Source organism: Protomyctophum bolini (genome assembly GCF_963924005.1).
Source record: "Protomyctophum bolini genome assembly, chromosome: 16".
Taxonomy (NCBI): domain Eukaryota; kingdom Metazoa; phylum Chordata; class Actinopteri; order Myctophiformes; family Myctophidae; genus Protomyctophum; species Protomyctophum bolini.
The window spans coordinates 9,121,807-9,139,337 of NC_137877.1; the positions used below are offsets into that span (position 1 = coordinate 9,121,807).

Sequence of the window (17,531 nt, forward strand, 5' to 3'; positions counted from 1 at the left end):
AAGGGCAGTGACCACTTAAGTCCTATTTATCATCTTCGCCAGGTTGGGCAGCCGAAGGCCGGAGATTATGTTTTGTTTGTTTGTTTGTTTGTCTGTGTGACTGTGAACAGCTAATCTCTGGCACCGCTGGACCAATTCCCTTGAACATAACCACCTTCCTATAGTTCCTATGGGAAATACTGTGGTGGTGCTATAACTGCATGCTTAGTTCACACTTTGGCATGACTATAGAGCGCATCTCCAAAAGCCACAAACGGCAAAAGTGGGCACCATCTGTCATACAAACTCCTCAATGCATCAACTTTGAACCATTTCCATACACGTTAGCAGTAGTAGTTAGGCATGTAACGATTCACTCAACTCACGATACGATTCGTATCACGATATGAGGTTCATGATACGATTTTTCACGATATTAAGAAATATAAATATTTTAAAGAAAAATTGCCATTTTTTAAATTTTATACAATTTATCTTCCCCCCTGAGATTTCTTATTTAACTACATTGCAAAAGAAGTACTGTAGCATTACTTTTACTCTCTCTCTGTTTCTGGCACAACAACGCACAACAGCGCCCCTACTGGTACTCATTTGCGTGCTCATTAACCAACACATAGGTGAACACATAGGACATGTGAACACACACGGACATTGCTGGTTGTAGGAGTGGTTGCACCAATTTTTTTTTATTTTATTTCAATGAATCGATTCATATCGTCGGAATTAATATCGATATATCGATATATCGTTACATGCCTAGTAGTAGTAGTAGTAGTGAGAACAACCTTGACGATTCCTCTGATGTGCATCTTGGCGATCATCTCGGCTGTGTAGAGGAACATGAGCATGGTGTCCAGCGTGAAGGTCAGGTATTGCAGTGGGGGGTAATGTTCGAACGTCATGGGGGTGTTCATACACACGGAAATGACACTGATGATGGCACAGGCCCGCAGCAGAGTGTGCACCCACTGAAAGAATATGGGGGAGGGGTTGAAGATATTGGGGGGGGGGGGGAAACAAAAATTACTGAATTGCTTTGAAAAGTTAAATCCTCAGTTACAAATAAACGGTAACCCTCCAAAAACAACCTCCACCCGCACCCTCAGATCTGCAAACAAACTCCTACTCCAGGTTCCTGACACCAAACTGCGCACCATGGGGGGCCGGGCCTTTTGCTCGGCAGCACCACGCCTGTGGAACAGCCTCCCCATGGACTTGAGAGTGCAGAGAGACTATTGACTCTTTTAAAGCAGGCCTGAAAACGTTCCTGTTTCGGAAGGCGTTCTCGTGTTAAATTGTTTTTCTTTTTCTTTTTGATAACCCTATTTTAACCTGTGATTGATTATATCTTTTAACCATGTAGCACTCTGAAACCAATAAGAAACCACCGTTTTTACATAAACATTACTGTACGTCATCAACCAATCCCTGATTGGCCGAGGGGAATATGTCAGTGTTGTCCCTCAGGCCAATCAGGAACCACCCTTTTTACATGAACATACATAGTTACATCATCAGCCAATCCCTGATTGGCCGAAGGTGCCACCAAAAATACACAATATCTATACATAATTATGTGGATGATCTTGATTTGCGCGTGCACCCACACGTGCGCACACGCTTTCAGTCGCTTTTATCTCCAATTCTCCGTCCCAGGCGGTATTTCTAGTCAAAACAACGTTTATTGCACGGAGCATAGCGGTCGCTGTAATGGCGCTGCCTGTACTTCTCATCAGCTAGTGAGAGATCAACACCTTATCCGACAACACACACACACCATTCAGTCAACATCCGGTTCCGGTCGCAGTGTTTTGGATCTTCAAAATATGGGTTGAACGGGGGGGGATATCCTGACATATAGTAATTGTTGTATTATAGTGTTCTGATACTTGGTACTGTGTTCGGATACTCGGTACTGATACGTGCAATGTACTTGTATGTATGGTGTACTGCCTGCCTTAATGGTAACATAAGAGTGGAGCTGTGTTAGAGCTGAAGGCCGCTGCGCTGGCAGGCAGTGATTGTGATGTCTAGTCTGTGACGTCATTAGGACATGAAGTATCCAAGATATATATGCTGCTGTAAGTGGAATAAACCGTGTGAACGTTTTGATGTGACCAAGTCTCGTGTCATGTTAATCTTCTCCCGGGCCGGCCTGTCTGTCTGTCCGCCGCCGAACCATGGAAATGCCAACCGGGTCGTCACACACCAGAACCAGACGAGGGTCCAATACGTAGAATACAGTATATCATAACAGTTTGGTGTCAGAAACGGGACAGATAAGAGGTGAGTCACTTCATATTTTACTCTTCATTAGAGAAAAGTGTCTCTCCTCTTACCTGGTAATATATAGGTTATGATGCAGGGTTTACCTTAGTTAAACCTTGTCTTTTTTTTTCGTTCCCACAAGATTACATGCTTCCAAATTTCATTGGTATAGACCCTAAGTGGTAATTTAACATTTAAGTGACTTATACAGTTTTTGTGTTTTTTTTAGTGACGTGACAGAGTTAAGAGATAAGACTGTTTGGGTTCAAGCAGCAATATGGTTAGAGTCCATATATAAGCCTAATGAGGTTCATTAGCAGAAAGACTGCGTAGAGTTAGATACGCGCAGCAATATGGTTAGAGTCCATATTCAGCCTGACGTTTGGTACGCCAGCAGGGTTTATTACACTCTCCTTGTAGTAGGTCAGTGGTCCTAGTGCATGCCCACATGCTAGGATTAACAAAGCCGGACGAATGCTTCCGTCCGCACAACAGCTGGCAGTATACGCTGCAGTCTGTTGTTTTTATAAATCTGTTAGATGTTGTCTAACAGGGTACGTCTGTGAGATAAGCGTACTAAGCCTGTGGTGTGGTTCCCACAGCAAACTTTAGTTACACTCTGGTCACAGTCAAAAGTCACTGCTAGATTTAGCTACCAATTTCAAGGTAGCAGAGATAAGGGCTGGTGTGTGAACAGACATCGTTGTGCATTCCATGTGGTTGTCAATTCTTTTGTGTTTTGTGTTTTGTGTCTTGTCGCAAATGGACAGTCAAAGTTAAGATACCCCCAGAAAGAGGGGTGGACATGTGCAAGTAAAGTGACGTTGTGTTTCCCTGTCACGCTTTAAGAATACACAGTAGTTGCTACATTCATCCAAATATGCCAAGGAAATGGGCATATAAGAGTGGTTTAACGTGTTATCCCTGGGGTTTTCATATAACACTGGCATGCTGCTGAGCTACACTCTGTGTATTGAGTTGAATGTTAAGCGATTACAAACTTAAAACAACCCCTAACCTAAGGGGGCTGATGGATTGAATAAGTGAAATATTAATCAGTATTCAGTGAGACAATGAGTAGTTTCTGTTTCATTTCACTTAAATGGGTGTGCAAAATAGCCAATCTACAAGATGTAAATAGCCAAAATCTGTGTGGGAAGTAAGATCAGAAATATAGTAATCTAATGTTTGATTAGTGTAAAGTGTCTATTTAGCCTGCCCTGGGAGCTGGAAAAGTCAGTACACCAAACGTACTCGAAAGAAAAGGAAGGCCTTAAAGTAAGGACCAGAAGCGCATAGAAAGTTCTGAGAAAGCTGTAAGCGTTTTTGGTTGGTAGAGCCCGTTAGAGACGAGTATTCATCTTTTCTGATCAACGGGCCATACTCTCGCGACGGGAGAGCGCAGAGGCTTGCGTAACCATAGCAACTTGGTGATTTCTTTCACCAGCACACAGGCCTTATCAGAAGAGGAGAAGCTATCTCTTTTCTCACTGGGCCAAGGGAGGAAAGCCGAAAGAGCAGTGTTGTGAACTTGTTTATAAACCTCCCCCACAGCAGTCAGCTAGTAAGAATCACTCCCTCACGAAGCCCAAGGTCAATATGTAGCTCTCAGTATGAGAGCTAATAATCACTAAAAAAGCAAATATAGGCCTGGTATGATTGGGCACATGTATTGTGCGTATAGATAAATAATATAATAATAAAAATATATCCTCAAAATAAGGATTAGAAGTGCTATAAAGTTTTTTTGAAAAAAAGTTTGCAACTCAGTATGAACGCTATAGCATAGAAGCGGAGACGTAGAACTCATCTTTTCTGTCCCGCACCTCGGGCGCTCAAGATGGCGTAGCCATGGTAACTTGTCGAGACCTTATCAGCAGAGACAAGCACTCTCTGACCCACAGTGAGAAGATAAATTCTCAATGGGCCAAGAGAAAAGCCGGGAGAGCGTTCGCGCAGAAAACTTCCCCCACAGTCAAAGAGAATCACTCCCTCACCAATCCAAGGTAATAGCAACAGGACGGGAGAGCGCAGAGGCTTGCGTAACCATGGCAATTTGGTGACCTAGCACCAGCACATTGAGGCCATAAGAGAGCTGTTGGTCTTATCTGTGGAATGCGTGGGGAGTACATGTACTCTGATGGGGTGTGAGTGAGCCTATGTGTGTGCGTTTTTCTTCTCCGTTCCCCTGTCTGTCGGTTGTGATTTGGCTAGTGACAGGGGAGAGTGGGGGGGGGCGCGCGTGCGTGATTTCACCCCTGTGTGCGTATGGGAAAGCGTGAAGAAATGACTGGTACAAGAGGGAAAGTTTGATCTTCCTGTATATTTTTCTGTCTGCGAAGCTGTATGATACGAGGTTGTCTGAGCGTTGGTGTTTATCACACACAGCAAAAGAGTCCCTTCACGGAGTGTGTTATCTCTTATCTCATTAAGCCAAGGTCATATACATGTATGCTCAGAGAATAATAGACCCTTCATTATGCCAAGTTAGGAGACTGAATGGAATTCAGTCAAGATATTAAATGGGACAAATAAAAACATATTATAGTCATAAACATAATGCCATGACATTTAGGAGCATAAGGAACAACGTGGTGATGAGACATTGACCACTGGACATAAGTGAAGTAAACAAATAAACGGATTATTTATCAGGAGTGAAATAGATCTGCAGTAAAAGAAAGTTGGAATGGTAGTTCTTGTGACTTGACAGAGTTTGGAAGAAGACTGCGTTGTGTTTGACGCAGCAATATGGTATAGCACAGCAGCTGAAAGTTGTCCCTGCTGTGTTTGGTTCATTTAATCTGTTAGATGTTTCTAACGGGGTACGTCTGTAATACAGGGATATTCACAGAGTGCGTACTAAGCCTGTGGTGTGTTTTCTCACAGCAAACAGTTACACTCTGATCATTTGTATTAAAAAGTCACGGTAGATAGAACATATTAGGGACCCAACTGAGGTATCAGTAGAGAACTAAAAATAGCAGATCTACAAGCTCGATAATGGCCGTAGGGCCTCGTTCACTAAGTGTCATAGCTCAAAATTGGCCAGGTTAAGTACATTTACTTCAAGTTTAAGTAGTATGTATCAAGAAATGTAAGCCAATACAGGAAGCAAAATTAGTCATTATTCTGATATAATGCAGTAATTTGGTGGAGTTCCAGTCAAAATACAATCATTAGACAGCTTTTTAGGTTGCACCAAATTCATGATCCCAAATTTAGTGTCCCATTTTAGGGGAGGTGTGTGGAATATGAATCAGACAGGCCTGAAGCATATAAGTCCATAATGAAATGACTCAGGTACGACAGGATATATTTTAAGCGAGTCAGCCTGGGAGGCCAGGTCAGATTCAAGATGTGTCAGACTGAGGTCAGTTCATATGCTAGTGCAGTCAAAGCACTCCATGTGTGTACATTTCTCATACAACTACACACACAGACACACTAAAAGGAAGTGGAAAGTTTGTCGACATTTATGTTCAAAAACATTTTAGTAAAACTGCCACATTCAAATATATATATATATATATATACCCAGTGTATTAAAAATATTTATAATTCCCATTTTTTGTCACATCTAAAAGCTGAATCGTCATCTGCCCATGCAACCAGCACCCAGCCAGCACCCACCCAGCCGAAGGGGGGGTGAACTTCAACCAGAAAGACAATACAATGACTTTTTGTCCTAAGAGTGGATGCCGAAAGACATTTTGTGGAGTTTTACCACTGAACATGTGTTTTGCACTGAACTTTGAGTGTTTTGTGCCGGGGGGGCACATTGATGTCATGCGGTTTTTGTGTGTTGAGACCACACTAAATTGAACAATGAACATTTGGGGTTTTTGCATGTCACTTCTGCATGTCACTTCCATCACGTGACTACAGGAAGTGTTGGGGTCATATCTACAGCAACAGCGGAGTACGATGTGGAATGGGAATGCTAAATATTTATTTTACCAGTTTTATGGTGGAATTAGGAAAAGGTGGCAAGTTTTTTTACATTCAAACATGTAGAATATGGGAGGTCATGGGAATTGCTCAGAGGCGCATACTAATGTGCACACACGCACACACGCACGCACACAGAAAGATAGACAACAGGGTTGTTTGGTCTAGGAAGAAGTGCCTGTTCAAAGGGAGGTACGCGCGTACGTGTGTGCATCAGGGTAGATTTGAGATTTTCAGTATTAAAAGTCAATAAATCAAGTATATTATGACTCAAGTAAGGAAGGGCTAATTCATTCTTTAGCCCAGAAGTTGGTGCAATTTATAAGCTCAGCTGTAATCCATTTGGAAGGGAACTCCAATAATAAAATAAAATATAAAACCAATACTGTGTAGATCCTAGGCCCAGTCAATGGTGAAGTAAACATTAATTGTATCCCATCTGGATATTTCAACTGTAGGCCTATAAAGTCCGGATAAGTAAGGGCAAATGTGGAGACTAGGGAGAATAGAAAAGTTTTAAATAATGACCTAAGTGGTTTTAAAATGTAATGCAGGACTGCAGCACAACATACACCCGATACCGGTAGGTCCCATCAGTAGATACACCTGTTAAGGAGCAGAGATGCTCACGAATAAATCGATCTTGAGACAGACGATTTTGTTTTGGTGTTTTGGGACAAGGTTATTAAGTTTAGACAAAATAGGGGTGCAAGTTTTGTGTAGTAAGATAGTCAGTGCACTAATTTAGGCAACAGGCCTGAAATAATTTGTATTAAACACTAAATTAGTAGGGAAACCCCAGTTGAGTGAGAGAAGAAGAGTTCAGTTGAGAGAAGTCTTTAGATTTTGGCTGGGCGGGTGCTTCTTTTCACTTCACACATGGACGCATGGATGTGAAGTTGGGAGAAGCCGTGTACAGTTCAAATAAATAAATAGAGGAGAGAAATACAGTGTCTATAGCAGACAGAAAGCATAGAAAAGGCCAAAGTGTGTCAGGTCAGTCAAGGTATAAAGGACCAGAGAGGAAAAATAATGGTCAAGAGTCTGACTAGTGTGAGTGAATTGGGCATTGGTAATATTAGGGGGCTCCACCATGGTTTAGCAAGCGTGGTTAAGAGTGGACAATTCTAACCCTAATATATTTCTATTTTCACAGAAACACACAGGAATGCAGTCATGCTGAATCAGGACCTGAGTCGGCTGAATAACTATCATTCATGTTTCTATCTCCCCAAACGCCATTTTTCATGAAATGTGTCTGGTTAATTGTGTTGCAAGAGGGCAAATACAAATTTTATTTGCATGTGCAAGTGTGACGCAATGGTCTGAAAGAATTAACAATTAACCCATAACAATTGAGTGTCTGTGCTTGGTGTCTTGTTGTGGTAAAGCAAGGCCCAGTGGCTTATCTTGTTGTGGGAACACAGAGCTCTGTAGGAATTGTTTACACAGAGCAGGTGGGCAGACACGAGGCGGAGGTGCAGGAAGCACCAGTAGCAGGGGTCATTCATGTAAGTATTATACACGTCACATGCTCAAAAATACACATTTAGAAATTTTAATTGTATCATTATTCCCCTTGGATGGGTGATTGATTGATTGGCGGAATATTGATTAAGTAAAATCAATATAGTATGAGGATGGGATATGAAGCTCCCACGCACACACACACAGTATGCGTGTGTATCTTTGTTCTGTTTGGGGGGGGGGGAACCCAGTGCTTTTCAGTTTTGTCCACAGAAGACGGACAGCAGACGGGAAAATACAGAAATTGAGTGGGTTTCCGGCCCCAGGACTGGTGTATCACCAGGTCCAGAAGGCCACAGCACAGCAGGACCATCACATCGCCACTACGGCCTACAGCAGACCAGCATGACGGTACTGCAGACCCCCGGTAGGTCTGCAAGAGGGCCAGACCAGCCACCGGACGCAAGGGTCTGCATCTGTCGGGTGACTCGGGTCACGGGCCAAGAGGGTCTGTGTCGGCCTAGACCGCAGTGACGCAAGTGTGCCATTTGAACAACGTCCTATGACCATTTTCCAGGTCTTGAACTCATGGAGGAAATAGGAAGTAGTCACATTGTGACGAAGACCTATTTTGCTCAGACTATATGAGACAAGCATCCTGGAGCAGAATGTGCGCGAGATTTGTTTCGCGCGCGCGATGTTTATGGAGTAAGCGGGATGCTATATCATCAACAATGCACGGCCAGGTCTATATGACGCAGGCTGGCGCGGACAAGTCCATATGCATCGGCGCACTATCTGATGGATGCGGTACGGGACAATTGCGCGCGGTCGCCAAAATGGAGAACTGTTGCCTGGGCTCTGTGCGAACGGTTGCTTGGGCTCTGTGCCATGTCGGTTCCAGTGGAGTAGGGTCGTAAGAGTGGACTGTTGGAGTAAGTCTTGAACACTTTCTGTTGAGTAAGCCAGTTCGGGAAAATTTTCGGTTCTTGAACGGATGGAACATTTTGGAACATTTTCTTTTTATTAGATTAATGACTGGTTTCTTGTGTCTCAATGTCAAATATGTGTTTATTTGCTGTCATTACACACTGTCCCTATACATGACACCCACACATTCCACTGTAGGATAAGGCAGGCATAATGCAAGTGAAATGTCAGAGATGGTTGCCTTGTTCCAGTCCAGGTAAAGACAGGCTGTACTTCCGTCCCAGACAGATCAACAACATGTGCTAGATAAGATATGACGGAGAAGTAAGATGTACTGAAGAACAGATCAGAAGAGGCTGATCTTGGAGTGTTGAATTAGACACAAAGTAATGTTGCTAAGTGTTAAGTGATCAGGGATCTGAAGATGATATTAAGTGTATATTTTAATGTACCCTTTCCTATCCCCACGTGTATATGTTGTATATTATATAGTATATATTATATATTGTATTTATTGTTGATTTCTCCTCCTCTTTTCTTTCTGTGTTTCCTATTTATATCTCTCTCTCTCTCTACACCTATGTCTGTGTTTCAAGTGTACAATCAGGTGGCGTGCGCGTGCTTGCTCAGGGATTGATCAATGATTATTGATTAAGCAAAGAGATCACATTAATGACGAGAAGCTTGATACAATTTCCCTGGCGGAGACCAGGTTTTTTGGTATCAATACGTGATTGTACACTTTTCCGCATTATAAATACAGTATCAGATGACGTTGTCCTTATAGGACAAAAGAGTGGGCTGTTGTATTATAGTGTTCTGATACTTGGTACTGTGTTCGGATACTCGGTACTGATACGTGCAATGTACTTGTATGTATGGTGTACTGCCTGCCTTAATGGTAACATAAGAGTGGAGCTGTGTTAGAGCTGAAGGCCGCTGCGCTGGCAGGCAGTGATTGTGATGTCTAGTCTGTGACGTCATTAGGACATGAAGTATCCAAGATATATATGCTGCTGTAAGTGGAATAAACCGTGTGAACGTTTTGATGTGACCAAGTCTCGTGTCATGTTAATCTTCTCCCGGGCCGGCCTGTCTGTCTGTCCGCCGCCGAACCATGGAAATGCCAACCGGGTCGTCACACACCAGAACCAGACGAGGGTCCAATACGTAGAATACAGTATATCATAACAGTAATCATTCCTTAATTAATACGGTTAAAGGCAAACTCACTGCTTTGTTGATCCAGAAGATGTCTGTGCTGTCGGCGAGGGTTTCGTCTGGCCCAAAGTCGGTCATGGCCTGAGCCTCGACCCGCGAGCTCTGTTTCCTCTTCAGCATGCTGGGACTAGCCGTGCTATACAGAGAGTGGATCTGACAAACAGACGGGTCACAGACCACACACAGTGACCCAAGCTAAGAGAAGAGCAAAAAGCTGCATCCAGATTGGCTACATCCAAGTCTGAGTATCCGCAGGACCACAAGGGTAACAATTACAGTCTGTTTAAGCTTTCTGTGCACTTAACGTAAACATGGTTTGAAAAACAAAAGGCCACATATTATGCTTTCCCCCCCCCCCTATAAGTTAACACATACATGTACTAAGAGCCACTAACAGATCCCTGCAGCACTTCCATTACTCTATTTCTACATACATGTACTATGTTGTGTGTCCTGCACAATATGTTACCCGGACTTGAATTGCCAGAGCAGGTACACTTCAACTAAACGACGTGTTGGATTGTTGAATGGCCACTGTGATACACAATGTTGCACACATGGGACACAAAAAAATGTGTATATTCACACTGTACTTACCATCACAAAAGATCAAACATGATCTTCCCCAATAATAAGGCATTATGTAGGAAAATATGCAAAATAATCAAAAATATGAAAAAGCTACTACTGTGGAAGGGTTATCATGTAATAATTTACTTGTATTGATCCTAGAAACTATTTAATATTATAGGGTATAGTTTGACCACCAATTTTGGAGCTCTGGCTCATGGACTAAAAACCTAAAAGAACTGAACCGGTTCCCAACCAACCGGTGGAAAAGGGGTCACTGTGTCTTGTGTGTGTGTGTGTGTGTGTGTGTGTGTGTGTGTGTGTGTGTGTGTGTGTGTGTGTGCGCGCGCGCGCGTGTGTGTGTGTGTGTTCCTCTGCATGTACAAGAGAGAAAAAAAGAGCTGCAAGGTCATTTCAACATAAGAACACAGAAAGAAATGACCCTGAATGGAGACAAAGCGCACATACCAAAGGGAAAAGTAAAGCTGAAATTGCTCCAGCACTGCACATAACATGCGATCAGGCATACCCTGTGAATGACACACACCACAGTTAGTCAAACAGTATGGCATATATGGTGAACAGTACACTACCAACATCTACAGTGTCGTTGAGGCATATATGCAACACACTCTGTAATGACTGAGTGACTGAGGTGTTGTGGGATAGGATGGAGTATTAGAGAAGGACCACATGACTCACTGTGAGGCTCCTCATTGGTGCGTTCATCCCCAGGTCACGGAGGGGTGGTGAGACCAACCAGAGAGAGAGACTAAAGAGTCAAAAGGGGGAGAGGGTGTCCCGGGGCACTGGGGTCCTCCTCCTGGTGCAGCATTCATGGAACGAGAAGTCAGAAAAGCAGTGAAAACTGGTGCAGAGAGTAGGGTTGAGCAATATATCTGTATGATATTGGTATTGGCGATATGATGGCGAGATATCATCTGGGATTTTGGATTATCGTATTGTGATTTGTGATATGGCGTACGTCAGGGGTAGGCAATTACGTTTTGCCTGGGGACAATTTCTGCGGTTGAAGATGGATGTACAGTATGGATGTTAGTATTTAATCGTTAATTGATTAATCGCCGTTAATAAATTAGTCGGTTAAACTTATAATAAATTGATCGTTAATAGATTCCAGCTGCTGCCTTGTGCAGAAAAGACGCTAAACATTTTGGCTAGTCTGCAGCTAGTTAAAGGTATTGTATTGTTCTTAATGAACTTTTAATCTGCTTAATCAATGACCTCTTCCATACAGGAAAAGATTCCAAATAAGCCAGCTGGCTTCTTCCTTTCCTTGCATTGTATTTTTGTACATATGTATTGACAGAAGCAACCAGCCTGTCTCTGTGACTACTGCTGCTGCTCATTGTCTGCTCTGCTCGCCTCGGATATTCACTCTCAACAAGTTTAATAAGCATCCTTCAGGTGGGAATATTCTCTATTTGGACATTATAGCTACTATAGTGTGTATGTGGGACTGGCAGTCCAATATTGAAAAGGGGAAAAAATATATAATAATAATTCTCAAAATAATCTCACAGGGCAGAAATACTTTCAGAGGGGGGTGGTTTTGGTCCACGGGCCGCCTATTGCCGACCCCTGGCGTACGCGGTGGCTTTTTCCTCCTTTTAATCACTTCAGAAATGTATTTTATTTCTATAAAATTTACAAGATACCATTGAGAGTTATTTTTGAAAAATGTAAAACAGAAATTGATATTAAAAATCACAATACGATAGTATGATCACATATTTGATATTAGATTTTGTCCATATTGCATAGGACTAGTGGAGAGAGACATGCAATAGTGACAGGAAGTATGCAGGATTATTATACTGACTCACAGTAAAAGGTAAATAATCTAAATATCTATAATTAACATACAATACAGCATAAAGCACATACTGTAACAGAATGTACAGTATCAACAGAATGTATCAATGCACGCACAAACAAAGATCCATGATTGCAAGAAAATACAGTCTGTAGTATGTTCATTATGCAATGAATGAATATGGCATTATTATATTTGCATATATAATGCAATATCGTTTTATTTGGGTTTTGGGCCACTTAAAAAGGACGGACGGAGTGCAAAACATACTCTCCCCCCTGGCATTCGGCCTGGTGGAGACAATAACTTGAATTCCTTTTAATGGATTAAAAGGAAATAAGGATTTTCAAAGGTTAAAAACAGATTTCTATGACCATTTTCAGATAACAATGTAATGGCTTTTCATTTAATTTCATGCTTTTGCCGCAAGAAAAATAAACTGTCCTGCCTACTCATGTAGTCCCCATGTAGTCAGAAGCAATTTGCGATGTAATTGCTACAGTTGGCATATGCTGGTTGAGATTTGAGAAAGAAATTATAGGGTGCAAGTGCTATAATGTGGGAGTAAGACAGCAAAGACTGCAATTAGTTTGGTTTGGTGAGAGGCTGTATTCCTCCTGGGCAGATTGCAATCACTGGGCAGATTAATTGTAACTGTGTGCATCTTTCTTAGCTTCAGCTAACTTTATTTTGTGCAGTACTACTCTTAAAAGATGTACTCTAGAAAGTATTGCACAATACATTCAACTTAAGTGTGATAAGAATTGTACCACAATGTTTCCGAGTCATACAGTTTAGCAATTCTCTACCATTCCTTTATAGTCCTTACAATGGCCAATGGAGAAATCATGTTAGCTTATTCCCCCTGGCCACACAATGCTTTAACTGGGCTACATAAAGGGTGCATTTACATGCAAGCTAGCTGCTTTACAATGCACATTATGCACAATGCACATTACTCCATACACACAGTGGAAACAATTCAAAGCACTAATCTGCTGTCTTGTTCAAGGACACTTCAACACTAACTCTCGGGGAGCCTAGCTGGGATCAAACGGGGAACCGTTTGGTTCCCAAGCGGCCGCTCTATACCTCCATTGCCACCCTATAGGCCTCTAGGCCAATAATGTTGAAGGCGGGTATAATGTCACACATTTATCATAAATATTATAATGACAACGCGGTTGAAATAAGAGTATATTCTATCCCATGCATCTACAGACAAAGACAAATGGTGCACTTGTTTATAACCCTTACGGCAGTGGCATCCAGGGCTAAAAAAAGATAATTTAAGGGTTTTGTCTGTGATGATGAACAGCTTGGAACTGCACCAAAAGCAAATCATTGAAGACTAATCATTACAGTACCGGGGCAATGCTTATGCTGAACCTTAGACCAATTATGAGCCTAACAGCATACCTTTCCATGACAGAAAATTATCTACAGTAGGACACTGTCACAGTCACAGCCACATTTATTAACCGCAATATTTCCGAGAACTTTAGGCATTGCAGTGGCAATGCTTAAATGCAATATACAGTAGCCTACGTACTGTAAATGAATGAATATATAATATATAAATAGATATAACCGTATTTGTATAATATTATTATACAAATACGGTTATATCTATTTGTGCGACCGTATAGGTCCCAGATTACTATGAAAACCTGTCAGTCCGTCCGTCAGTCGATCCGTCACGCCACCATATATGGCCATCAGTCCATCCCGCCTCGAGACACGTCACACCACCATATATGGGCGTGAGTCCGTCACGCCTCGTGACATGCTCCATATATGGCCATCTGCATTTATGAAGATCACGACACTGACCTCATCAAACCCTGGATAGCCATACATGGAGAAGACTGGATCATCACCTATATATATATACTGTATATATATATATATGGAGCCAGCCAGCAACTCTGACATTCCATATGTTGATCCTACCCCACCCGTCCTTTCTCTTCGATGTCTCCCTTTGGACCGATACCTGTCCATTCAAACTCTAGACGGGCCCGCCGCAAAGTTCTTAGTGCAGTTATTAGTGCCTCAACAGGCCCGAAGATTAAGGCCCGGCCCTACCTGGGCCATCATCAAACCGTCATCATCAGTCATTCCATATTATGTTAATCTGACCTCATCAAACCCTGTACACTCAAGACACGCTCCATATATGGCTGATTTACATGTACATAAAAATGCACACGTAGTTATACATCACCATCAAAAGGATAAATGCAAGAAAGCCAACGGCTTTTTTTCATTGCGGTCCCTTAGTTAAAAATGAAACACAACACACTCGTCAACACAGGGGGATGCGTCCACGCGACCTCGCCCTTTACAGCCGCTTCTCGCCCTCAGGGCGTCTTACTGGTATATAGATGACACGTGCACGCAAACACACACACACACACACACACATTGTGTATGTATATATATATATATATGGTAAATGGTTAATTTCTAAAATAGCGCTTTTATCCAAAGCTTTTGTGCATTACATTAACGCATTCACACACACACACACACACACACACACACATCGATGGCGGAAGGAAACCATGCAAGGCACCAACCGGCGTTCAGCGTCTTTCTCACCGACAAACTCTGGCACGGTTCACATAGGGACGCTCTATACCAGCCACTCTACCCCTGAGCCTCTGCCGCCCAGTATATACACACACACACACACACACACACACACACAAAGTAGACAGCTGAAGGTATTATTCCCCATACAACAGCAACTGCAATATAGGTTGTTTAGGCTACTGCTAGTCAACTTTGGATAAATTAATTTGGGGGTAATGGTTCCCTTCCATTGGGGTGTTTTACAGTAGGATTCACAGCTATGTTGAGCAAGTTCGTACAGGATTACAAAAATGACAATAACACCCACAACTCAATTATGGAAATGCATGCCCATATTGTGATTAGAGATTGAACGAATGACACCAGTGGAGCTATGGTTACTATGGAAACGGGCGGGGGGAGGGCTAAGGTGCTAGTACTGAGCAGAAACGAGGAAAAGGAAGGACACCACGAGTACAGTCACAGTGTGCACGAACAAGTCTAATATAATGTGCCTAATATCACTATAACCAAACCATGACAACATACGATACGATTCCGCTTGACCCAGGCCTACTACGGCGCGTGAAGATTTCACTTCCTGGAGAGTCGGAGAGCACATCAGTCACGAGTGCAGAAGCGCGGCAGCTGCTGCTGTGTCGCGCATCCTACATGATATAACGTGGTTCAGTCAACGAAAAGAAAAGTATTCTCTCGTGCAGTATCGCTAGAAACGCCGTTTCAATCACTTACGCGACGTGTGCTTTCCTTTTATCGGTTGTGTGTCGTCCTCCTGTCCATGACATCAGCTGTTTTCCGGTGTGTTGTGATCATGGGAGAGAGTACGGGAGCGCGCGGTGAGCTGCAATCACATCAGCAGCAGCACCAGCAGATGGATGCAGCGGGGGCGCGCGCACTCGTCCCCATGGTAACAGCCGCATGCTCAAGCTGCTGCACGATTTTTAATTTGATTGTAACTTACGACACAGTACAGCTAGGTCACTGCAATTTAACCGTTTAAACTAATGGTTTAAATAGTGCCATTGTAGTAACAGCCAGGATATTAATTAATACCGGTATATGGATTTTGTATTATTACTTTTTTTTTGTTTTCTTTTTGTTTTAGTTAGCAGACATGCTTTGACAATGTGTCTTCAAATATTAAAAGATTCTTCCCAGTGATGTCTAATAAACTATATTAGATACTATATTGATAAACTATAGTAGGCTACACATGCATTTTAAAATGAAAATAAATTAGGAAAGGAAATTTAGCAACTTTTTAATTTGAGATGAGTAGACGACATATTTTATCCAATACATCAGAAACAGATGAAGGCAACACTCGATTTGTTTTGTATCTGTATAAGAACAGTCATAATTACACAAACTTAATTTTGAACACATTAACAGCACATAAAATGTACTGTTAAAATAAAATATGTACGCTGAGGAAGGAGGTATACCTCCAAAACATGTAAGTACCAATAGACTATAGACTACGAACATGCTGCTTCCCTGAAACGTTTAAAATGTTGTTTTTCTCCTTTAAAGCTAGCCATTATTTACTTCATTTTCTTTCAGTAAATTCCAACAGTAAAGAAAACCTTTCGGGGATCCCGTAGACTATAGAGTCTACTAATTTAAGTACAGACCCTACAGTCTACGCGTAGACACTGAATCTCTTCACCAAAAATAGCCAATCTACAAGCTCAGTCTGCTATTTTTGCCTAATATTTGCCTATTATGACATAGAAAAGGGCTGCTAGGGTTCAAATGGTTAAGGATATAGTACTGTACAGATGGTAAAATAAATCCTAAAAGCCCACATGGCCCGGTTCTGCAATGAACAACTGTGCTCATATTACAACACAAACAAGACATCTTGCGATGTGACTAGCCAATAACACCTCAGGGCTCCTGGATCATCGCCCTCCACGCCTTGCTATCGAGCATCAAGGTCCAGCGCTGTGCTGTGTTCTGCTGGCTCTGCTGTCAGACTCAATGTATCCCTCTACTTGGTTCACCCTCTTCCCCTATGCTTTGGGTTGGCTCCCACAGTATCAGTGGGCTGGCTACCAGTTCCGGGTGACTGATTGAAGTACCCAGACTGTCTCATCGTTCTCTCCCTGACCTATGATACATGGGAAAGGTCGATGTTGTTGACCTCCAAAGTGACATCAAATGCCATCCAAGACCTTTTACTTTTTTACTATATGAGCATCAATATCTCTGCCATGTAGGACAGTAGCCTACAGGGCATCTGCCATCTCCGATCTCAGATTTTCACATTCTCATCTCATACACGGCTTACTGCAGTGCCCCCCCCCCCCCCCCCCCCCCCCCCCCCCCCCCGGGCCTAGCTTTATTATCAGATTGAAGCTGAGCAGTCCACTCAGAGAGGGGGTGGGGTCTATGGGCTGGATCTGGGCTACTTTGGGCCTTCAGATCCTGTTCTGTCGAGGGCAAGGCACTCGAGGCAAAACATGTTAAACTATATAGACACAACACTCCATTTAAGATATGCAACCCAATAAGTATTTGTTGACTATGACTATCTCACTCAAATCAGACAATTTGTCATGTACTACTAGCACCACGCATATAGTACATCTTTCTTTTTTGCCTTATTTTTCTGTAAATGCTTGCTCTGAAAAGCACATTGAGCTGCATTTATTTGTTTATTTATTATGAAAGGTCAGGTTTGTTA

At 42.4% G+C, this 17,531-nt stretch overlaps 1 protein-coding gene across 1 annotated transcript in view; it reads right to left on the reverse strand.

Annotated features, from left to right (window-relative positions):
- Nucleotides 1–9,984, reverse strand: part of nalcn (sodium leak channel, non-selective) — a 106,294-nt gene extending 96,310 nt beyond the window's left edge. The window contains exons 1-2 of the mRNA XM_080785497.1: nucleotides 9,850–9,984; nucleotides 786–968 (exon numbers count right to left, since the gene is read on the reverse strand). Coding sequence (XP_080641623.1) covers nucleotides 786–968; nucleotides 9,850–9,957 — 291 coding nt within the window. The 5' untranslated portion in view covers nucleotides 9,958–9,984. The remainder of the gene's footprint in view (nucleotides 1–785; nucleotides 969–9,849) is intronic.
- Between the last annotated feature and the right edge of the window lie 7,547 nt (nucleotides 9,985–17,531).